Source organism: Apis florea, unplaced genomic scaffold (genome assembly GCF_048593485.1).
Source record: "Apis florea isolate Af1SG1 unplaced genomic scaffold, ASM4859348v1 contig_2411_pilon, whole genome shotgun sequence".
NCBI lineage: Eukaryota > Metazoa > Arthropoda > Insecta > Hymenoptera > Apidae > Apis > Apis florea.
Genome location: NW_028256580.1, coordinates 1,329,252 through 1,352,800, shown reverse-complemented (window position 1 = coordinate 1,352,800; position 23,549 = coordinate 1,329,252). Strand labels below are relative to the sequence as shown.

Genomic DNA, 23,549 nt, shown 5'->3' with positions numbered 1-23,549 from the left:
AAGCAGTGAATTAAAGAGGTGTTATAAATATAATGTTGCCGTTTAGCAAGAATTCTTTATTCAACAAACTATATTGTGAAACTCTGCCATTTAATATAAAGTTGTTATGTGATGTATTGTTACACATTTTGATTGGTTGAAGAAAAACTTGTCCACAAATAATAACGCTATATTGTGTTGCTTGTACAAAACGATGTGATTGGAGGATTAGTAAACGTCGTTTGTTACTTTACTGAAATTGTGTATATCTAGAATTACATAATCTATGATTATTAAAAGTGGCGATGGCGTTTTATGGCCTGTATTGCTTTGTGATTAAAAAGTGGAGTTTTCGTAATATTTTCTATGGGAGACCGATTTATTAATGTAATTTTCAATATTAATAATAAACAAAGACGCACGACGAAGACAAGTAAGAGATACGAAATTAGAAAGGAAACGTGTAAAAGTGGTGAGCAGAACAAATACATGAACTCCCGCTTCCAAGGGCCGGCGAACATATTTATCTCCGGCAGTAAATGTAATATTTTGACAAAGAGATACAAATAGTTCAATTCAGAAAATACGCCTCATTGTGTACAGTCAATTGTGGTACGTTTCATTTTCTATAACATGAGATTTTTGATCAATTTTTGCGATCACATGACGTTCCCGCCGTAACCTTCCATACTTGTTGTAAACACCGTATCGATATATAGGGTGTCCTTGAATTTCGTTTCTTTTTGTATATTTTATCCTAATTTTTATAAATTATTAGTGTAAATTAGTTTATGTTTTAAAAATATAAAGATTATATGAAAAAATTTAATATTTCTTAATTAATATGTTCACAATTTCAGCATTTTGATAAAAAAGATTAAAAGATGTCGGAAACAGAAAAAAAAGAAGACTGTGTAATGGAAAACCAGGATACATGTTCTGAAAATTTAGAGAGAAGCAAATCAAGTTTGGCATCAAGTAGCGAAATCAATAGTTTAAATGAGAGTCAGGATTTTCATTTAATAGATACAAGTGAAGATGAATCGTTGGATAAATCGCATCAAAATTTAGAAAAAGGAAAGCATGAAGAAGCATTATCTTCTATTTCTAATGTTAATACAGAGACAATTCTAAATGAAATAAAAATAACAGAGCATACAATAAATGATGTACAGAATAATGAATCTATAACAATAGAAAATGCACAAAATATTGAACTTATAAAAGAAAAAGATACACAGAACATAGAATCATCTAAAAAAATAGAGCAGGAGAAAATTATAGAAAGTAGCATTTTAGAAAATAAAGATAAGTATTCTGAAGAAGATGAGGAAATAATACAGTGCACACCACCTACTTCTACTTCACCATCTAAAAAACAATGTAGTGATAATATAATTGCAAGTTTAAAACGAAAAGGAGAATTATTTGATGAACCTCCTGCAAAAATTTTGAGAACAGCATCCAAGGAAGATATATTAGTACCTGAAAAAAGAGAGCAGGAAGAAGACGAAAGTTGTCATTCATTTAAATCTGATAATTCCCAACAAGAATTCCATAAAAATTGTTCTGGTACAAATATTATAATTGCAGAAACCCAAGATATTGGAGAAGATGAAGATACAGAAAGCATTTCTTTGCTAGAAATGCCAACAAAATATAAGGAAAAAACTAAAAATGAAAAATATCTTGAGTTAGAAATGAAAGATTATGAAATTGATAAAAATAAAAATTTTAGCGATACATCAAAATTACATCAACCTATTGGGAAAAAAGAATTTAATGATGAAATATCTGATTTAAAAAATATAATTAATTCTAATGAAAATAGATTAACACAGATTCAAACAAAAGAAAAAGATGCTTCATCTTTACTTAAAGTTATTGCAGTTGAAAAGATAAAATCGGATTTGGATAATAAAAATACAGATAATACTAGATCGATTGAAGTAAAAGATAATAAAATATTGTATAACGAAAAAACTGAAGATAAGGAAAATGGTATTGAGCCTATACAACACACCAATTTGGAACAAAACAATAGCGATATTCAAGAAATATCAGTTTCTAAAGAAATTAGCGAATCACACACTAATACATGTTCTTCAAATACATGCAAATCAAGGAAAAGCGTAGAACTTATATATGATCAAACTGCAATTCATGAAATTAAGTTAAAATCTAAAGAACTAGTAGAAATTGATGAAGATGGTGAAAAGATTGTGCTAGATTCATCTCAAGAAGATTCTGATGCAAAAGTTGAAAATAAAAATATTTTAGATAACACAAAGTCTGATACAGTATACAAAAGTTGTTATGACAGCAAAAGTAGTAGCGAATTTAGTTATAAATCAATAGAAAATACCAAAGAACCATCTCTTGATTCAGCTAAATCTGATAGTAAATTAGTAAATGGAAGTAGTGAATCAAAAAAGTGTGATACTGATAGCACGGCTAGTTTACAATCAGACACATTTAGCGATATGCCGGTTCTTGATAAAGTAGATAACAATATCCCTACATCCGTGCATAATATAAATAAACAAATCAAACCAATCACCATATCTAAAGATGGTTATCACACTGATTTATTAAGTGTAAGTGACAATGAACCTGATGTTTTTATAGTAGATGATAAAAGTAAGTCAAATTCGACTCACAGTAGTTCTATTACAAAAGCTTTGCAAATAGAAAAAGAAATTGGTATATATGTTAGAATGAAATGTTTATTACATATTGACGAAGGTACAAAAGAATTCCTAAGTAAAGAAATCACTAGTGTGCAATGTGAAACTATTGTTGGAGAGCCCACTATAACAAGACAAAAAACCAATGATACATCTACTTCATTAGCAGATATTTCTGGAAATGATAATAAAGATACATCTCCAGGATCAGTAAATAGTAATCCGCAATTATATCAATTGAATCCTTCCAGACTTTCATTTGCATCAACAATTAGTTCTTTAAGTTCTGCATCTAGTGCTGCTTCACTGGCAGCCAAACTAGCAATAAGAGATAGCACACATTTTTCTTTACCAAGAGCACCAATAAAACATGTAAAAAGGCATGTTCAAGATATGCATTCACTAAATGATAAACAAGCAATAGAAGAAGCATATGAACGTCTTAATAAAGAATGGCAAAACAGTCATCTTCTTACAACAACTGTTTTAAATTTTGCAAATACTGAACTTAGTGGAACTGATGCATATAATGTTAGCAACGAGAGGATAGATGATCAATTACAAAAAATTCGATCGTCTACGCCAGAAGTTTCACAAGAAGTAATACCGATACAAACTCCTAAAAGCACAAAAAAGAGTAAAGCAGTAAAAAGATCAAGAAGTAAAAGTACCAAATCAGATAATCATTCGAATGGAATAAACAAGATTTCAAAAGTATTAAGCCCTACAGAGAACAATAATACACCAAATAGAAAAAAGAATAAAACGGAACACACGGACAATTCGAGTACTGTAGACGTTTCAACAAAATCTCAACCGCATATAATAACAGACGAGTTAATCGGCAAAAATGTATTTGCTAAATGGTCTGATAATAATTACTATCCAGGTATAGTTATTGATAAAATAAAAACAAAATATAAGGTAAACTTTTTTGATGGAAAAAGTAAAGTACTTATAGAAGACTTTGTTATACCAATACCAAAAGTTTTGAAAGAAGGTTTATCTGTATATGCTGCTACTAAAAATTATGATTACGGATCGTGTGGTATAATAACTGATATTGTAACTGTAAATAATGAAATATATTATACAGTAGAAACAGATGAAGGAGAAAAATTACGAGTTCAAATCAAAGATATTTCTTTTTCTGCTGATCAAGCTCAAGTATTGAAAGAAGAAATTAATTTGGAGAACAAGAGTCTTCCATCTACACCAAAATATTTAGGTCAAATAACATTAGATAACATGGTTGATGGAAAAAGACGTTCTAAACGGATTGCCACTCCCATTTTTTCTACTCCTAAATCTAAATTAATCCATACTCCCACGAATAAATCTGAAATAGAACCATCTGTTTCTGGTATAACTTCTATAAACAAAAAGGAAAAGAAAGTATCCTCTGAAAGTGATTATGTTTCCAGTGATTCAAATATTTCTATAAAGGATGAAGTTTTTTCTATTGGCGTCCAATCTGAAATAATTGGAACTCCATATGAACAAATTGTGAAAGGACCACAAAGTCGGATCAAAAGTAAATCGAGGAGTAAAAAGAAAGTGGATGACGAAGAAACTATTGCGATATTTGGTCCAATTCCACATGAAGATTTAAATCTCTTTAAAGGCATGTCTTTCATTCTCACTTGTGCATCCTTAGAAATTATCGATCGATTTCAAGATAATAGCAAGGATTATGGTTCGGATGCAGAATTGGGTTCTGGAACTGAAAATGAAGAAGAATGGGCAAAAAAACCTTTCATAAGAGATAGATTAATCAAACAAATAGTGGCGGGTGGCGGAAAAGTTTATACAGAATTCAATGAAATTCCTCAGGATGAGTACAAAAATACAAAACTGATAACAAATGTGCCAAATACAACTGCAAAGACTCTCTTGTGTCTTTCAGTTGGTATACCCGCTTATAATCATAATTGGATAATAAGATGTTGTCAAGAGGTAAATATTATAATTATAATATATATTTAAATCTATAATTTTATATCTTATATCTTATAATGTTATTTTTATAGGGAAAACTTGTAAATTTAGCTGAAGATGAATTACCTTCAGGATGGAGTTTGGAAAAAAATTCATATATTGAAATGTTTCAAAGATCCAGTAATAAACCATTAGCTCAAGTTGTGATAATAATTCCATTTTTAGAGTCTCAAAAACAATTTGCTACATTTTGGCGTCAAGTTTGTGAAAATACAGGTGCTGTTGTTTTATTAGCAGAAAAACCAGGTATGAAAAATTTTATGTAATAAAAATTTGACAATCAAAAAAATTAAAATTAGTATTGAACAAAAATTTTTGATAATTTTTAGATGCAATGGAGAGTTTTGTACAGGGAACTATAGTTCTTACAAACAGTTTATGCCCATTTTGGGCAGTAGAGAAAGCTAATAAACTACAAATTCCATTACTTTCTACAACATGGATTGTTCAGTGTTTAATAGAAGGAAAATTATGCTCTTATGACGCAAGTCCTCGTTACAAGTATAATTATAAACAAAATTAAAAATATTCAATGATTGAGAAATTATAATTATAATTTTGAATGCAGGTGAGATCCTGTCTTTGTAAATTATAAAAATCTTTTACTTTTATTGTATCATTCTAGATATATTTGATAAATTGATGAACATTATTTTTGTCTTTAGACAACCATAAAGCACATCTATTTGTTTATGCACTTATAAAACGTTAAAGTACTAGTACTTTAAAACTATTATTTTAATAGTTTATCTACAATATCAAAATCTATTTTTGATAAGTATCTGATGAAAGAATTATGTTGCAATTATAATTATGATTATCTGATGCCTTTTGCATCATGGTCGTATAAGAAATCTTGTCAACTTATAAAAAAACATCTATTTAAAGAATTGTCTTGATATGAAATGAATAGAAAAGTACAAAAAGATAATGATGCTTGCATTTGTTTATGTTAAATATAACATAAGAATTCTGTTTGCAAAGAAATTTCTAAAAGAATTAGAGGAAATAAAAACGATCAATTCATAAGACAAAATTATGACCAGGATGCAAAGCAAATTAATTTATATTGAAAATGTCAAAACGTGTTTTACGTAGTAATATTGACTGTAAGAATATCTGGTGTAAAGATTTTTTTTGTGATTATTCATTATGCATAACTTACATATGCTTATTACACACCATATTGTTTACTATTAAAAAAAAAAATGTAGCAGTAGAATTTTGTAATATTTTGTATAAATCAAATTCTAAATCAAAAATCACTTTTGTAAAAAAAAAGAGGAGAAACAAAAAAAATGAATTATAAAAAAATAAATTTTAGAGACATTTCATAATTTTTAATCGCAATTTATGCGATTCAATATTATTTCATTTACATTATTATTGAATAAGTTTTTTAATACAGACCAAATAAGAAAATATAATTTTATCATATTGTTTTAAATATCGTTTTTACAAAAAATTGAAAAAAAAATATAAACAATTAGAAATCTAATAATAATTCATATTTACAATAATGTAAATAACTTGGTGCATTGCTTTTTTCATATTAGCATATTTACAATAATACATTTATATTTATAAGAATTATTATTACATTTCGAGAGTAAATTTCTTTTTACATTTAATAATTAAATAATTGTTATTCGTTTATAAAAAGAAAAAAAATTTATGCTATCAAAAAATAGGCAATTTGCTATGAGAATCTTTCTTTTATTAAAGTTATAATTTTAATTTGTGTTTGACTATTTATGTTTGATTTGGCTGTTGCTTATTTAAATCATTATTGTATACAGTTAATATTAAAATTACTCTGTAAATCAAAGGTAATAATGGATGGTATATCCTGTAAATATTTTTTTACATAAAATTATAAGTGACAAATCAAATCTATTTACATTACACTTTTTATGTACTGGATATATATACCATATAAGAAACTTTAATCATTTATTCATGATAGATATAAGTTCAAAAAAAGAAGAAATATCAAGCGAGTTGCCTCTAAATACTTCATATTAAGATAGCATTAATAATTTTTAAGTAATGAAAGATACAAGAGAATGTATCTTATAGACATTTATGACAGTTTCATTAATTTACAGAATGATTTTCTGTTAAACCAAATATTAACAAGACAACAAAAATTGTACATGGCTATTGCACATGTGCAAATATGTATATATAAATGAATATATACATATACTATAAATTTTATTATATAAGATGTAGCTGTTATGTAAAATGTTTGGGGATAAAATACAATGACATATTTTGGCAAATGTTTTGTTCATTGTCATTTACAGAATAACAGAGTGTACAAGTGTTATATCAATATTTTACATATAATACAACATTCTTCAGATGTTTGTACAAAGAAAATATAATAAAATAATATACCTCTTTATTTTATGGATTATACCAATCGAGAAACAATAGAGAAAAAGACATAACTAAAAGAAAAAAAAGAATCCACACTCTGAGTCCTGCATTTCTCTGAATTGCTTGTCTAATTTGCTCATTAGCTTCTTTCATATTTTCTGTTGATCCAACAACTGTTGTCATTAAACGATCTAAATCTTTATCTTGATCTAATACTTTTTCTGTGAATATCTCTTGAAGTTCAGCTATGTGAACAACTTTACTTTCTATATGTCTCACTTCTTCTGTTAATGTATTAAGTTCATTATATAATTGTTCATTTTCTGCTTCAAATACTTGTATATCTTCAGGTGATATTTCTTCTTCATATATTAATGTATTTACATCCCCATTTATTTCTTGTATTTTCATAGGGCTTGAGTCATCAGAATTAATTTTATTTTCTTTGTCTTCAGTTTTTTCATTTATGTTTGAATTGGATTTTATTTTATGCTCTAACTCTTTAATTGGTTTTCTCTCCAATTCCAATTTAGCAATTTTTCTTATTTCCATTGCTCTTTTTACTCGTATTGCTTTTTGTTCTGAATAAATTTTGCAAACATTCTTCAGATAATCTTCAATTAACAATAACATGATTTCTCTATGTTCCAAATTTTGTGGAGAAACTTCAGAATTTGCTATTTCTCTCTTTAATTCCTTGATTAACTGGGAACAAGTAGTCATTATTTTTTGTGCACCAATGTCAATTTTATCACGATCAGCATCTGTCATACTTGGTATATTTGACATGTAGTTAGAAAAATTTAAATATGCTTTTCGATTTTCTAACAAAAATTCGCGTAATTTTGAAATTTGTGCAACAACACCTTGAACTTTTATAAAAAAGGCACTTTTATTTTTTGCCTTTTTTATGTTTTGTGTATTATCAATAATTCCTAAAGCTTTATTACGAAGACTAATAGTTTTTACACTTGCTTTAAATAATGTACTGACATCCATTTTTATTTGCCGTTAAAATTAACAATTTTTAGTAAAAAAAGAAGGCACCTTATTTCATGCTTACTTAGCAACTTATTGCATTCAATAAATTAAAAAGCCACAGTTTAAAATGAAACTTACAATTATAAAGAATGGGTATGTAATAATATTTCACGAAATACATAAAAGAAAAATATCGCCATTTAAAATAAATTTTTTATCGAACTTCAAAACGTTCATCATATGGTATTATAAACTATTACAATGCTTAACCTAAAAATAAGAAAATACAAAAAGTTATTATACATTATTTTAATAATTGAAAAAATATATCATGATAAATAAATTAATGTGTATATATATAATTATAATAATTTTTATTATAACTATATTATTTATTAACTCAATATCTATAAAAATTGTCAAACTATCACTTTTAAAATAAAAATTTTTATCATTTATGAAATCTTATATAGAATATAAAATATATTACATTTATATTTTATACATTTTTACTATTTTTGACAGTATACATTTCAAATAATACATAGATATAATAAATATAAAATATGAAATCTTGCTATAGTATATGAAATTTAGAACATATCTAGAATCAAAAAATGTATATTTATATGAAGTCGAATAAATGAAAAAAGAATTAACTTTAGAATTTTAAAATATAATAAAATATAAATTGAAAAAATATATAAATCAAATTATTTTTATGCAATCAAATAATTGATATTGTAATATACGATTTTTGAAAACCGGAACATATAGTTAAATGAAATACTACCGAAATGACAAGATGGCACGTCAGCAGCAAGCAGACGTTGACGAACTTTTCGACGTAAAAAACCATTTCTATATTGGCAATTATCAACAATGTATCAACGAAGCACAAAAAATCAAGGTTTGTAATCATAAAGTATGTTTTCTCTAAATGTTACCTTTTTTTTTTATACAAAAAGAATTTTTTTCCATATCACCAAAACATTTTATTGTCACAATGTATTAATTTAATTTTTATCTATATTAATGTTAAAAATAATTTCTTAATTATTTAAAATAAAATATTAATGTTAATTTATATTACTATAGTCATCTTCGCCAGAAGTGATAATGGAACGAGATGTATTTCTCTATCGTGCATATATAGCACAAAGAAAATTCCGTGTTGTGCTAGATGAAATTAACAATTCTTCTCCTCCTGACTTACAACCATTGAAGATGTTGGCAGATTATTTTGCGAATCCATGTCGCAGAGAAGCGATTGTCGCAGAATTGCAACAAGCGACTAATCGCACTAATTATGATAATCACAATTTTCTGATCGTTGCTGCAACAATCTATTATCATGAAAAAAACTTAGAAGCAGCACTTAGGATACTTCGTAATGTAGATCATCTAGAATGTTTAGCTCTAACTCTGCAGATTTATTTAAAAATGGATCGATTGGATCTTGCAAAGAAAGAATTAATTACTATGCAGGAAAAAGATGATGATGCTACTCTAACTCAATTGGCACAAGCATGGTTAAACATAAGCAGTGGTGGAGATAAGTTACAAGATGCTTACTATATATTTCAAGTAAAATTATATTTATTATATATGTTCAGTTTAAAAATAATTTATTATAATATATTATATAATTTCAGGATATGATAGATAAACATTCCAGTACAAGTATGTTATTAAATGGTCAAGCTACTTGTTTTATTGGACAAGCTAAATATGAAGAAGCTGAAACAGCTTTGCAAGAATCTTTGGATAAAGATAGTAATAATCCAGATACTTTAATCAATATGATTGTACTTTCTCAGCATATGGGAAAACCACCTGAAGTTGCTAATCGTTATTTAAGTCAATTGAAGGATTCACATTTGGAACATCCATTTGTTAAAGAATATTTACAAAAAGAAATAGAATTCCAAAGACTCAGGAAACAATATTCTTTATCTGCCTAAACTATATTGACTCATAGCATTTTATAAATTAAAATTAAGAAAGCATTGAGAGTGATATAACAATATGAATTCTAGATGCTATGAGATTAGGATGTTACTGCAGGGTATAACGCACTTCAACTAAAATTAAATTTTTATTTGTTATAGAATTTTTTTTTTCTTCATATATTTTTCGTTTAGTGGTTTTATACGAGATATTTCACTTTTGCATGAAGTTTTTATGATAACTGGCAAATAAAAAGATAGATAAGTGAAACTATTTACAACTTTTACATATATAATTAAGAAAATATATAAAAAATAATTAGATATCTACTTCATCTACTCTCTTAATAAAATATTTACAATAAGAATAAAATATGGCTGCCATTTTATATTACAGTTATAAAAAAACTATGAAAGAATATAATAAAATTCCAAGTTGCATGCATTTTAACATACAGTAGGTAAAATTCATCATATTGTTACAGTGTAATGATTTGTTCTACGCATTAGTATTTATAAAAAAACAAATTACATTGAAATACACATTAAACTAAATAAATTTACTAGTATTTTTTCTTCTATTATAAATAAAATATGAAAAGTTGGAGCGATCGGCAACTTTTCTCATAACTCCTTTGGTAAGTTACAATTTCTTTTGAGCCTCGCCATCTAACGACACATTTTGTAAATATTTAGTGTCAAGCCGAAAAACGTTTATTACATAGGAGAATTCGAAAATTTAAACGGACAAGTTTAGTTAGTCGGAATGTGTTAAAAGTGACAAGAGTTCGGTGCAAATCCTAAAGACATTTGTCGTAAAAAAAGATAATTTCGTTATTAAAGATCACGAATTAGTCACTGGATTCCGGCGGGAGATACAATTGCATTGAGACACTTTTGAATATCTTTGTTCTTTGGTAATCGTTTGGGAGGGACCAAGAAACAGATTGTGGATTTTTTCTTTGAGAAATATCGTGTTGGATCAACACAAATCTTTAGAACATGGCGACACAAAATAGGTATACAATTATTTCTAACAATATAATTATAAGAATGCTGACTAGAATAATAGTCCATAATTATGTTTTGCTTTCTATCCCATCATCTTCGTCGGTTAACCAATCTTCCTAATTTTTGTACTCTTTTCAACTAATCATTTTCACTGTTATTTATAGCACAGGTAGTTTTTTTCTTTATATGATACATTTTGAATATAACTGATAAATACTTTCTATGTATATATATAGTTATGATCGTATTATATCGTGTGTGCTACGTATTAAAAATTATTTTTTAATTATATAGAATTATGATATCGGTATTTAACCTATAATGTAAAAAAATTTTTATATACAGAATTATTATACTACATTAATATACTTTAAAATTTCTAATAAAACTATTGTTTATTAACTATGTTCATTAAATCGATATTGAATTTTTAAGATTTTTATATGTTTTCAGGAACGCACTTTGCTAGTCGTAAACCTGTACGTCCACTAAGAATTTGAAAAATAGAAGTGTGCGATTAAACGTCACAACGGCTGAGCAAAAGTACTATTTATTATTGGAATTACATGACAATAAATGAGATACAATAAAAAAAAACAAATAATTTAAAAAAAATTAATTTAAAGTCATAGAGGAGTGATATATATTAAAATATAAGATACATGGTTTTTTTGAAATTATTATTTGTTTTATAATTATTCAGAATACTGTTTATATTCTAAACTATTTTGGATTAACTTAATTATATTTCTCTATTTCATATTCATAGATTATATTACATTGTTATTTGCAAATGTTTAGAAATATATCATATATGCAATGAAAAAACAATAGGAGAAAATATTTGAATTAATAGTAATTGTACATGATTATTTGTTAATGAATTTTATTTTTTAATTTAAATTTATTATAAATTGATATATAATAATATTTATTTTATTTAGTACATCATAATACCTAATTCGTTAAAGAAAGAATATAAAGATCATATATATGTGTTCTATTAAAGAATATTTCCTCTAGATTTAAGTATTATATTTTGTAGCATTTTGTACATTTATTTTGACTATGTATCATACTATGTATCCACCACAAATAATGGTGCAGATAATGGGTGGCCAACAGGCAAATGGACAGTGTCCACCAGTTCAATCACATACAATGCACATTCATGGTGCAAGTGCATTCCATCAGGCAGAATATGCAAAATATCGCTCAGATGCTTGTTCTCAGAACAGACATCAAATGATACAGGTATATTATTATTTATATTATAAGTTTAAAAAGTTCAAAAATATTAATATATTCTACATTTTGTTAACAAAGTGTCTTTGAGTACAAGCAGTATTCTTGCAGACAGGATCTTATCCATTGGAGCTATTGCAATTGATGGGGGTTGAAATACCATCTCTACGGCATGTAGAGTATATGCAATCAAATAACAGCACACAAACAGGACACTGGCAAAGACGTATAAATATTTCAAACAATACACCTATTATACCTTCTCCACATCTTGCTTTTAGACCCAATGATAATAACTTGACAAGCAAAAAGTCAAACTGGTATAATAAATTAAGTAAAAGAACTTCTTTTCGAGATTCTTACGTAAATAACGAAAAATATAGCAGCGATAGTGGCTTTAGCTCACGATCTCCAACACCAAATAAACATCACATCGATAGTAGTCAAACAGAAAGCTCGGATGAACGAGATTCTGTAATTTCTTCAGTCGAACAAAGTATGAAGTGAGTGTTATTTATGTAAATAAATAAGGATGATTAAAAAGGATTTTAATAATATAATTTTTTAATACATTATAAAATCAAAAGATTATTGTGTTCCAGAAAGTCACACAAAATACATCCAAATAATGTTACAAATAATAGAATAATGCAATATGGTATAATTTCAAATAGTTCTACACATCAATATTATCAGAATCAACGATCTATTAATTGTTATCCTACTACCATGTCAACATCTAGAACTCAAATGCAAACTTATCAGAATAAAAGAAGGTATCATTCAGGTATGTTCACAATAATGATTGCATGCTAATTCATCTATCATTTACTTCAGAAACAAATTATAATTTTAGGAAGGAATAGTCCACCTCCTCAAAGATTACCTAGAAATAAAAGATATATGGGATTATTATCGCCTAATTATCACATGTTTCCCAGATATGGAATCGCTCCAGATCGATTCCTAGCTAGATCACATTTAGTTGAGGTAACTCGTACACCAGATGATTTACTTAATGGATCAATTTGGGATAAACTTTCGAAAGATATTTGGTCGAAATTTATGTTAAATCAACAAACTGAGACTGTTTATAGGAACAAGATGATGCTTTGGAGATATCTTTATGTTTACATCAAGGTAATACATAATTCAAACATTTTGTATATATGAATGAATATTTAAATTATAATATTTCATTAATATTTTCAGACAGCATTTCCAAAGTATGGGTTATTCTTAGTTGGTTCTACAATGAATGGTTTTGGATCAGATAATAGTGATGTTGACATGTGCCTCTTAGTAAGACATACAGAAATGGATCAAAGGAATGAAGCTATTGGACATTTAGAGCAAATATTGAAATGCCTTAAAAGATGTGGTACAATTTAAATATTAGTTTTACACTAATTAATTAATTATAAAATTTCAAATTAATAAAGTGGGATTTTTATGTTAACAGATTTTATAGAACAATTAGAACTTATACAAGCAAAAGTACCAATTCTAAAATTCCATGATTCGATACAAAATTTAGAAGTTGATTTAAATTGTAACAATGCTGTTGGAATTCGAAATACTCATCTTCTTTATTGTTATTCTCGAAGTAAAATGATTTTAATTATAAAAAAAATATTTAAATTATGATAATTTAGTTTTTATATAATTATTTTTTCGAATATTTTACAGTTGATTGGAGAGTGAGACCATTGGTACTTGTGGTTAAACTTTGGGCTCAATCTCAGGATATTAATGACGCCAAGAACATGACAATATCTAGTTATTCCTTAGTTCTTATGGTCATTCATTTTTTGCAGTGTATTTATCCAATTTACTTTTTACTTCATAATAGATATGTATTGTTTATTTATTTAAATATATTATTTTTCTTAGATGGTGTCAATCCACCGGTTTTACCTTGTTTACATTCCCTTTATGAAGGCAAATTCACACCACACACAGACATCCATTGCATAGATATCCAAGAAGAACTGGATATTCCAGTTTCCGTACTTCGGCCTAAGAATCGTCAGTCGTTAGGAGAGTTGTTCATCGAATTTTTTCGGTATTATGTCATGTTCGAGTGAGTAGAAAAAAAATATTAAGATATATTTCAATAAGTAATATTATACTAAATAAAAATTAATTAGTTTCAATCAGTATGCGATATCAGTCCGTTTGGCTAATAAAATACCAATAGAAGAATGTCGAAGAGCACGATCTTATAAAAATGATCCTCATCAGTGGAAATATTTATGTATTGAAGGTGAATAATGAGATAAGTTAGAAATCATTAAAAAAGAAATAATATTTTATACTCATTAAATATTTATATATTTGCAGAACCTTTTGATCTAACTAACACTGCTAGATCAGTTTATGATCCAGATGTTTTTGCAAGGATTAAATACGTATTTGATTGTACATACCAGAAATTGAAAGAACATCATGACCTAGCCAGAATATTCGTCAAGGTGGATTCTACTTCACCCTATACTATGACGTAATCACATTCATGCAGGCTGGTACAGAAATATTCACATTATCTAGTATAATTTTATATTCGAAAAACGGTTTATTTTTGCAATTGGCCTCTTCCAATGTAATTCGAGGCAATTCGACTGATATTACTTATGGTATGAGATAAAATAGTACAATGAGGTAATTTTCTACGCTTATCTTGAGCTAATATGCTCGTATCTTGTGATAATAGCCTGCACTTTCGTGCAATGGCTCATTCGTTGCGTTTAGAAACTCGAGTTTTTCTCTCGTCTCGTTTTGTTTCAGTTTTATTTCCTTTTTATAAACATATAAAACTACTCGCTGCAAGAATTTATATTTATATGAAAAAAAGAAACAATTATAATATGAAAGTGCAATAGCATTTGTGACTTGAAAATGGTGCTAAATCTAACATTCGATGATAACAATTATACATGAATGAAATACTTTTATATAAAAATATTCCTATTCTATTTAGAATTTTTTTTAAGTTCATTTTGATATATAACTTTATAAAGTTTTTCAAAATTTTCGAATACGAAAATACAGTGCCTTACACTTATCGGCTATTATAATTTATTCGATAAGTAGTTTTTCATTTATCTAAAATTATCGTAAAAAATTTCATGTTTTTTTTGACAATTAGCTAAAAAAAACTATATATTTAAAATTAAAAAAATGACATGTCATCGAAAATTTTCTTTAGTAATTAAAATATTCAAATATGAAATAAAAAAAGTACTTATTATTAATTTAAAAAATGTAGCGAATATAAATTTACACTTTAGAAAAATCTAAAAAAAAAAAATATATCTCTTTGAGATAACGAAAAAAAATTAAAAAGTAAAAAAGATAAAAAATTGTTGTTCGAAAAAAAAAAACAAAAATTAGAAATTGAAAAAAGATATTTACATTACTATCAACGAAAACATGTAAAAATCAATTCATCCAGCATACGACATAATTATATATTAAAAATCTTGCAAGTAGACTGAACAATTTAATTAATCATTTTATCAAATTTTCAATAGTTTTCTTTTTCTTAAAAAGGACACATTCTGTCATTAAAGTTCCTATTTTCATTAAAAGAATTAAAAATCCTTACTTCCGGTTCTAGTCTTCTTTTGATTAGTCTTTCGTATGAAAAATGCGTAAAATATATATGAGGTATTTAAAATATCGTATAGTAAAAACATAAGGCTGTGTTAACAGTATAAAACGTATAAACTACAATTTTTGCGCCTGTGCAGACAATTAAAGTACATATTATTTATAAATCAAATGTAAAATTAATAATTTCTTTAAAAAAAAACAATTGTTTTCATCAAATATTTTTTTTTTGTATGTATAAATATAAACAAATTTCCAGATAAATATTAACTAAATGTACATCGTATTTTGACAGGCCTAATATATTTTTATAAATAATTATTTACTTATTTTTGTAAGAGATATAAAGAAATTAAATATTGTCTTCCTTCGCTAAACTAAAAAATTCATAATCTTTCTGATTTTGTCAATTATACGCACATGTTATAAGCTAATTATACGCTAAATTTTAAGGCGATATCATCAAATTTTTGTAATTTCGATTTTGTTGTTAAATAAAAACTATTTATATACATAACATTTGAATATATTAAATTTTATTGTAGAATTAATATTCTAGAAAAAAGGTAAATCATATTAGATTTTGCAGGTTAGAAACGAACGAAAATTGTTTTTCCAAATTAAATTTATTCATTTTTTAAAGTTCACAATGAATTTTCATATTATATTCTGCAGTTAGCGGTGCGCTGTTGGTCGGAAAGGAGAAAAGAAAACAATTTTGTATTATGTAATGTTTTCTTTCTTTTTCTCATTCTTAATTTGTTTTGTGAATTCGTTATCCAAATTTTTTACCGCGAGAAGCCAATACAGATAAAAAATACAGAAAAAAATTGCAGAGGGTTTGCGAGAGCAAAAAAAAAAAAAAAAAAAAAAAACAAGAACAAAAGAAAGAATCTAAATTATAAGAAATTAGCAGATAGAATCAACTTTGGTCAGTATATTAGAACGCATAAAATATTATGAACACTAAATGAACTATTCATATCTTTATAGATAAGAATAATATTCAAAATCCAGATAATTTTTTGTTTCTTTTTTTCAAAACTGTATCAATTTTCATCTAAATAATACTATTATAAAATTGTAATGTTAATCGAAATTAACATTTCTATTTTTTTTCTCTAATTTTTTTTCCTTCTTTTTTAAAGGAAATTGTTTTTATTACTTGAACATATATTTGTAATTTGTTTCTTTTTTTTTTTACTTTTTTTTTTTTGATCATTTATATGCAAATCCTATAAAAGAAAAAACAAGTACTGAATGAAAATCATTTTTTTCATTCTTGCGCGCTCTGTCGGCCCCTGCGGTAAATAAAATATATACAATATATATATATGCGTATGTATGTGTATATATATATCGATCTAACCAGAAAAGATAGAAAGTAATTAACATGATCAAAATTAATAAGATTCCTTATTGATTAGCGTAATATTAATATTACGCTATACTTATGAGAAAGGATTCCTCCTTCATGATGATACTCAAGTGTCGGCCTTATGCTGTTTGACGACAATTTGGTCAGAAATTTCTGATCAATCTGATGATGTTTTATCAGTTCAGGAATAAGTCAATGACGATAATAATCGTGCTATTTTCTTTTGTTATCAATATTGTTGAGTGCCCACGCGTTGCAAGAATCGTACTTTTTATTATAATTTTTTTCGCAGTTTACAAAATAATAATTAAACGGCATATGGATTACCAAAAAAAGAAAAAAGAAAAAAAAGAAAAAACAATTTCACTGTAAAATTCCAGGATTTTATAAAATCCTTTTAGATTTTTCTCAGCAATAGCTGTTTATCTCATATCTTTTTAAAGAAAAATAAAAAAAAATGTAACGCGTTATCAGACTCAATAATATAATGCGTCTTAATTCTTTTTTTCTTTTGTTTACATTGCGGATATATCAGATATCCGTAACATTGTAAATATTTCCTTTTTTTTCTGTTTTGTCATTTAGAGATTCGTTCAGTCATTTCAACGAATATATTGGCACATTTCTCAAATTTGATCAAGTCATGAAGCGTTACACGTTCCATATCTTCCATTTTTCTCTTTTATCTTTATTATCATTACATTTTTTTTGTTTTTTTTTTTTTGGTATTTTGATGTTTTTTTTTCTTTTTCTTTTTTTTTTTTTTTTCTTTTTTTTACTTTGCTGTGAATGTAATTTTAACGTCACTTGATCCCCGCGATAAAACGGTACGTTCACGGTAAACGCGTGTCACAGTGATAGTTGGTAATTTTAGTGTGATAATGTCGTCTCCCAGTCTCTTTCCTTTTTTTGTATTTTTAAGAAATTTTTTTTTTTTTTTTTTTTGGCTTGTCGCACTTGTTATGCCTGGTGGTTTTACTCTTTAACCATTTCCTTTCCCCGTCTAGAACAATTCAGCATTTCGACGGTAAATGGCGACGAACTCTCCCGTTTGTAGTATTTTTTTTTTTTTTTTTTGGTTTGCTTGTTTGTTTTAAAACCCTCTTTTAAAACGCCGACGACTGCGTGTGCATATACCGTACTCGATCGCCGAGCCGTTTTACCGTTTTGCGCAGTTAGTGATTTGTGGTTGTTGGTCGAAGAAGAATTGGTCGAACGAGCCTTCAGTCGCTCCCGCGACGCTGCATAGCAATTGCGTTGCTCAGCCGTACGGTCTCGGCTCAATATGGCTGGGAGAACTGTCCCCCAGCTTGTGACTGTCCAGATTGATAAAAACCACTTCGATCACCTTGATAAGTTGAGTCTTGAGATAATAAGCCATCCATTTGCGATTGAAATTCTCCGACAGCAAACGAATCCTGAGAAAGCTCTGCTTGACTAAGGCCGGGCTGAGAAAGACTGAAACCTGGTTGCGACATTCCCTGTGTCGTACCTTGAGTTAATGGTAAACCTGGCTGACTATATGGTTGAGTATTTTGTTCCGTTTGACTTAGTTTGCCCATTCGTGGACCCTGTTTATTTTTCGATAAAGATGTTCCTCGACGATTACGTTGGTTTTGTCTAGCCTGTAATGCCTGCTGATGTTGATTATAAAATCGCGGAGGCACATGTGCCATATTCATAAACATTCCCACTGGAACTGGAACATTATTCATCGCTGCTTGAGCTCTCTCTGGACTGATATAGCTTATGGTGTCATGGGTCCTACTGAATATATCTAAAGGTACATTTCTTTGATAATAAGGATTATGATTTTGCGTTCCATTAACCTGAGTACCTGATCGATCGTATACGGAACCTGGAATAAGAGCTTCTCTTGCATCATACATTGACGTGGACATGAAATGAGAACCTGGATTAGCAGCATTAACGAGTTTCTTTGGTTTAGCAAATTGAATCATAGATTCTTTAAGATTATTCAAAGGTCCTTCTACTAGAACTTTTTGTTCTTTGTAAAAACTCAATAAATGATTCCATAATGGTTGCTTTGATAATACTTTCGGATTTCCTACAATTATGATTCCATATTTTGCTCGGGTTAAAGCTACGTTTAATCTTCGTGGATCATTCAGAAATCCAATACCTTGATGTTCATTCGATCGGACACAAGACATAATTATTATATCCTTTTCCCTACCCTGAAATGCATCTACACTAGCAACCTCGATCTCCTGATAAAGTTTTGAATGCAAGGATCCTTGGTATTGCATATATTGAACTAAATAAGCTCGTTGACCTTCATATGGTGTTATTACTCCAATTTGTTCAGGCTTTACACCACAACGTAAAAATCTAGTTGCTATTTTTTCAACATTAGATGCTTCCGTTCGATTCAAATATGACGTACCACTTCCAGCTATTTCTTCCTGACCTTGAGTAACATAAAAAAACATAGGTTTGTCAGGTGCAGGCCAAGGAAAATCAATTTTCAACAATTTTCTTTCATCTGCACATACACCATTTTGCAAAGAACCTTCATAGAAAAAATTTGATGGAAATCGAGAAAGATCTGGATGCATACGATATTGTACTTCCAATCTGAAAGGTCTAATTCCAAGTACAACTAGTCTTTCGAAAAGAGATTGTGATAAACCTGCTCTTGCTGCTTTTTTGCACATAACTACTGGTCCTAATTGACAATGATCACCAACGAGAATTAATTGTTTTGCTCCAAGAACAACTGGCACCATACATTCAGGTTCAGTTGCTTGCATACTCTCATCAATAAGAATCGAATGAAACTTGAGCCTGTGTAATCTAGGATCACCAGCTCCAACACAGGTACAGCAAATTACATCGGCTGCTTCCAATAATTCTTTTTCTGCTGCTTTTTTCAATAATCTGTAACGTTTTTCATCAACGCTAGATAATTCTCCAGTTTCATCTTTTAATTGCTGTAATTTTTGCAATTCAGTATTTGTCTCCATATTTTTGATTTGATTATGAAGAGCAAGAAAGCTGACTGGCGAATCGATTGCTTCTCGTGATTTTGCACAAAGTCGTACAACTTTTAAATTAGATTTATGTATTTTTTCTGTGAGTTGATCCACAGCTGTGTTTGAAGGGGCACATACCAAAACAGGACCACCGTTTTGTTTTACGAGTTGATAAACTATCGTAGCGCTAGTTACAGTTTTTCCTGTTCCAGGTGGTCCTTGAATCAAAGATAAAGGCCTTTGTACAGCATGTTTTACAGCATATACTTGAGAACGATTTAAATCTGGCAAATTCGGAGCACTAAAATGCTTAGGAAGATGGCAGCGGAATAAAACTTCTTCCACTTCATGTCCTAATAATCTATGATATATGTAACCGGATACAGAAGTATCATCCACAGCAAATTTCCGTAATGCTAATTGCATGCTATTGTAAAAAAAGAATATATTGAAAAAAACATATTTTTAAATATTACAAAATAAAATATGTCTATGTAAATAACTTACCGATCAAAACTTGTGCTTTTCCAAATAAAATCAACGACGAAGTTACTAACACATTCCGTCGGAGCGCCAGAATTATTTTTTAATTCGATCCCGACTTCTTCTCCATAATTATCAGGAATTTTAATCACGTGTCCAATTCCAGACCAAGGTTTGTGAAGTTCACCCAAATAGCGAAGTCTCAATTCATCTCCATGCATTAACTTCATATCACCGTCTGTTTTGGCTAACATGAAATAAGCAATTGTCTTTTTATTTAGTCCAACATCCCAACGTACTTCGATGTTCTCTTGAGTTTGAGATTCTTTTAAACGTTTATCATAATCGGCTTCTAATTTTACGAGCGGACCAAATATATTCTGGTATTGGTATCCATCTTCATACCGCAAAAGTACTTGTTGCGGTTCTTCATCTACTCCAGGTTTTTCAAGATCTTGGAAAGTCGCATCGACATTGTCCCGCCATAATTCTTCTAATTTATTGATTTGTTGAGCAGAAATTTGTCTGGCACGTAATTGTTCTTGTTCTGATGGGATTTTTACTAACCAAGCTAAAAAAGAGCGATCTTCAATCAATGGTTTCCATTGTTCTTGATCCCTATAAAATTTAAAAAAATATTAAAAATTATAATAAATCATTACATTTGTAATTTTTCTTAAAAATAAGTTTACCAATTCATATCCTTCAAGGAACTTTGAGCTGCACATGGTTGACGGCAGAGTAATACAACAACAGAATCTGCTTTAGCAGGAATAAAACCAAGAACAAAAACATTCCTGACAGCACATGAATAACATTCCAGAACAGTTTCTCCCAAAGGGCCATCTCTAATATAAATAAATTATAGTACAAAATTAAAAATTATTTTGTAACTGAAACTGTTTTAAGTAAAATATAATACCTGTGTAAAGTAACTTCCTTATGTTTGGCTCGAACAAGATGATTAATAATATGAGAACCAGATGTATTTCCACGTCCATTACAAAACCATTTGCGGCAGACATTACACATAACAACGCAAGATGCTTCATGAATACCACAATATTTACATGCATGTTCTGGTAAATCACGATTGTAATATGCTTCTTCTTCTTCTTCTTCAAACTGTAATTCTGCAAGACTTTGTGCTGCTCCAGAAATTTTCAAGTCTAAAGATGAACTGCCACTTGTTCCATTAACCTAAATAAAAATCATAACAATGTATAAACTAAAAACATGTTAATAGATATCTTAAATATTATATCTTATTTTTTAACATTCAATTTTGTTTATAGTGTATATAGTGTGTATATATATATATATTTTTTTTTAAATCTCATTTAAAATATATTTTTTTTCATTTACAATAATATTATTATAATATTATATTATATTATTACTTTTCTTTTCATATTCATAAAATTATAAGTCGGAAACGATACAAATTATTTATCTTGCATAATAATACGAAACGTTAATTATCGCAAAAATCACCTAACCTCTAATCATCGAAAAAATATTAATCATATTTAGAAAAATTAATTTAAATATGAGAAAATTATGTTTGAAATATTTTACATACATTATAAAAATCCTATTTATGAAGAAACTTCTTATGTATAGCATAAAAACGAAAAAAATGTATAGGTCATGAAATCAAGATAAGGCGTGGACATAGAAATAATATATATCAGGAATTAGTGAAATTAAAATTGAATGAGGTTAGGTACCAGCCAAATTTAAACAAAAACTTGGAACATAATAAAGTCAATTAACAAAAATATAGGTTAGAGGTCAAATTCAGGAGAACATATGACGAGTTAAAAAACCAACCTGTACAGGCTGGTTAGGTTGACTTTGGGCAGCATCGTGTTGCGAAGCTTGAGTTTGACTCGGTGAGGGTAATGTAAAATCGGTGAAATCAAATTCGCTACCCTGCGTGTCTGCACCGATTAAATCAGCTTCCTCTGTATCGAGGAACGTGAGGGTCTGACTGCTAGGTCCATATGCATCGACGCTCATCCTGTACAGATACTCGATGTCCTTTTCGTGCCCTGCAAGAAAATAAATCTACCTTCGATTCCGAAAGCGATGACGACCACTTTTTCGCAATAGAATACCGCGACACACACGAAACGCTTGTGTAATTACCGTTAGCGAAATAATAGACAAACAAAACTACCAAGTAGAGTGAACTCTTAACACTGCTCAACGAAAGAGGCCAGAGGGAATCCTACGCCATACTTCGTCTCGCGCAAGTCTCGCGCCCACCAACACCGACACGAGTATGCGACTAACTTTTCTTCTTACGCTCGTTATATGTTACGTCATCAGCTGATTTTTATGTACGTCCCGAGAGATCGAGACTGAAAGTTGGGTATTTCAGCGATTTCGTAGTCACTAACGATGATTGCCTTTCTCGCGATTTGATTTTTCGTGCCGATTTCTCTCGAAATTTTTATCGGTTAAACGTATGATAAGCGGCAGATTTCGTTGCATCCCGATAGATGACGACACAACTCATTTCATTGTGTGATTGTGGCGGGAAAAAGTACATTAAGACTTATTTACGACCTTTATTTTTTCTTTAATTTCGTTATTAATTATAATTTAAGTCAATAGATGTCGCTCGTGTATTTAAATATTGATTTATCGAATATATTATTAGTGTTAAAAAATTATTGTTTAAAAAAAAATTGTATTGATATTAAAAAATGGCTAAAGTATTAAATGATTAATTATTTTATAGATTTTATTTCGTAACTAATAATATTACTTTTAAATAATTAAAAGATATAAGAACAAATTAAGCTAAAACAAGTACGAATTTCGTTTTTTCATATTT

At 28.4% G+C, this 23,549-nt stretch overlaps 5 protein-coding genes across 11 annotated transcripts; 3 read left to right on the top strand and 2 right to left on the bottom strand.

Moving 5' to 3' along the window:
- The first annotated feature begins 265 nt into the window (after window positions 1-265).
- On the top strand, window positions 266-6,949 carry LOC100863485 (uncharacterized). The gene is made up of 4 exons (XM_003691815.4): window positions 266-591; window positions 840-4,622; window positions 4,697-4,910; window positions 4,994-6,949. Exons 2-4 carry the CDS (start codon window positions 864-866, stop codon window positions 5,185-5,187), a joined length of 4,167 nt encoding a protein of 1,388 aa, XP_003691863.2. The 5' UTR covers window positions 266-591; window positions 840-863; the 3' UTR covers window positions 5,188-6,949.
- Window positions 6,940-8,048, bottom strand: Syx18 (syntaxin 18). The gene has a single exon (XM_012484045.3). The coding sequence runs from the start codon at window positions 8,046-8,048 to the stop codon at window positions 7,077-7,079; it is 972 nt and encodes a 323-aa protein (XP_012339499.2). The 3' UTR covers window positions 6,940-7,076.
- Window positions 8,049-8,062: 14 nt separating this feature from the next.
- epsilonCOP (coatomer subunit epsilon) lies at window positions 8,063-10,538 on the top strand. Its single transcript, XM_012484046.3, has 4 exons — window positions 8,063-8,183; window positions 8,808-8,940; window positions 9,129-9,617; window positions 9,686-10,538. The coding sequence occupies exons 2-4, from the start codon at window positions 8,812-8,814 to the stop codon at window positions 9,992-9,994; spliced, it is 927 nt and encodes a 308-aa protein (XP_012339500.3). The 5' UTR covers window positions 8,063-8,183; window positions 8,808-8,811; the 3' UTR covers window positions 9,995-10,538.
- A 120-nt stretch (window positions 10,539-10,658) lies between these two features.
- Window positions 10,659-16,364, top strand: LOC100864072 (poly(A) RNA polymerase gld-2 homolog A). Of its 4 annotated transcripts, XM_086905531.1 has the most exons (12): window positions 10,664-10,998; window positions 11,444-11,533; window positions 12,098-12,244; window positions 12,347-12,738; window positions 12,823-13,022; window positions 13,092-13,375; window positions 13,448-13,616; window positions 13,698-13,841; window positions 13,925-14,053; window positions 14,129-14,318; window positions 14,386-14,501; window positions 14,579-16,364. In XM_086905531.1, the coding sequence occupies exons 3-12, from the start codon at window positions 12,101-12,103 to the stop codon at window positions 14,740-14,742; spliced, it is 1,932 nt and encodes a 643-aa protein (XP_086761657.1). In that variant the 5' UTR covers window positions 10,664-10,998; window positions 11,444-11,533; window positions 12,098-12,100; the 3' UTR covers window positions 14,743-16,364. The 4 variants fall into 4 exon arrangements, with proteins under 4 accessions (XP_086761658.1, XP_003691868.1, XP_086761657.1 ...); XM_086905532.1 differs by having other exon boundaries at window positions 10,659-10,998; window positions 11,444-12,244; window positions 12,351-12,738; window positions 12,838-13,022; XM_003691820.4 differs by having other exon boundaries at window positions 10,659-10,998; window positions 11,444-12,244; window positions 12,838-13,022.
- A 90-nt stretch (window positions 16,365-16,454) lies between these two features.
- Upf1 (Upf1 RNA helicase) lies at window positions 16,455-23,189 on the bottom strand. 4 transcript variants are annotated; one of them, XM_003691816.4, is made up of 6 exons: window positions 22,856-23,189; window positions 22,538-22,758; window positions 21,627-21,904; window positions 21,397-21,552; window positions 20,729-21,322; window positions 16,455-20,648 (listed from the first exon to the last, which is right to left on the bottom strand). In XM_003691816.4, the coding sequence occupies exons 2-6, from the start codon at window positions 22,724-22,726 to the stop codon at window positions 18,506-18,508; spliced, it is 3,360 nt and encodes a 1,119-aa protein (XP_003691864.1). In that variant the 5' UTR covers window positions 22,727-22,758; window positions 22,856-23,189; the 3' UTR covers window positions 16,455-18,505. The 4 variants fall into 4 exon arrangements, with proteins under 4 accessions (XP_003691864.1, XP_012339574.1, XP_086761648.1 ...); XM_012484120.3 differs by having other exon boundaries at window positions 22,887-23,072; XM_086905522.1 differs by having other exon boundaries at window positions 22,538-22,774; window positions 22,856-22,956.
- Between the last annotated feature and the right edge of the window lie 360 nt (window positions 23,190-23,549).

Coding starts and splice junctions, on each gene's coding strand:
- LOC100864072 (XM_012484041.3), top strand. CDS start 12,059: ATGTATCATACTATGTATCCACCACAAATAATGGTGCAGATAATGGGT. Junction 12,245..12,346: donor ACAGACATCAAATGATACAG/GTATATTATTAT, acceptor GTATTCTTGCAG/ACAGGATCTTATCCATTGGA. Junction 13,023..13,091: donor TAAAAGAAGGTATCATTCAG/GTATGTTCACAA, acceptor TTATAATTTTAG/GAAGGAATAGTCCACCTCCT.
- LOC100863485 (XM_003691815.4), top strand. CDS start 864: ATGTCGGAAACAGAAAAAAAAGAAGACTGTGTAATGGAAAACCAGGAT. Junction 4,623..4,696: donor TAATAAGATGTTGTCAAGAG/GTAAATATTATA, acceptor TTATTTTTATAG/GGAAAACTTGTAAATTTAGC. Junction 4,911..4,993: donor TTTATTAGCAGAAAAACCAG/GTATGAAAAATT, acceptor GATAATTTTTAG/ATGCAATGGAGAGTTTTGTA.
- Upf1 (XM_003691816.4), bottom strand. CDS start 22,726: ATGAGCGTCGATGCATATGGACCTAGCAGTCAGACCCTCACGTTCCTC. Junction 21,905..22,537: donor AACCTAACCAGCCTGTACAG/GTTGGTTTTTTA, acceptor ATTTTTATTTAG/GTTAATGGAACAAGTGGCAG. Junction 21,323..21,396: donor TCCTTGAAGGATATGAATTG/GTAAACTTATTT, acceptor TAAATTTTATAG/GGATCAAGAACAATGGAAAC.
- epsilonCOP (XM_012484046.3), top strand. CDS start 8,812: ATGAAATACTACCGAAATGACAAGATGGCACGTCAGCAGCAAGCAGAC. Junction 8,941..9,128: donor ACGAAGCACAAAAAATCAAG/GTTTGTAATCAT, acceptor ATATTACTATAG/TCATCTTCGCCAGAAGTGAT. Junction 9,618..9,685: donor ATGCTTACTATATATTTCAA/GTAAAATTATAT, acceptor ATATAATTTCAG/GATATGATAGATAAACATTC.
- Syx18 (XM_012484045.3), bottom strand. CDS start 8,048: ATGGATGTCAGTACATTATTTAAAGCAAGTGTAAAAACTATTAGTCTT.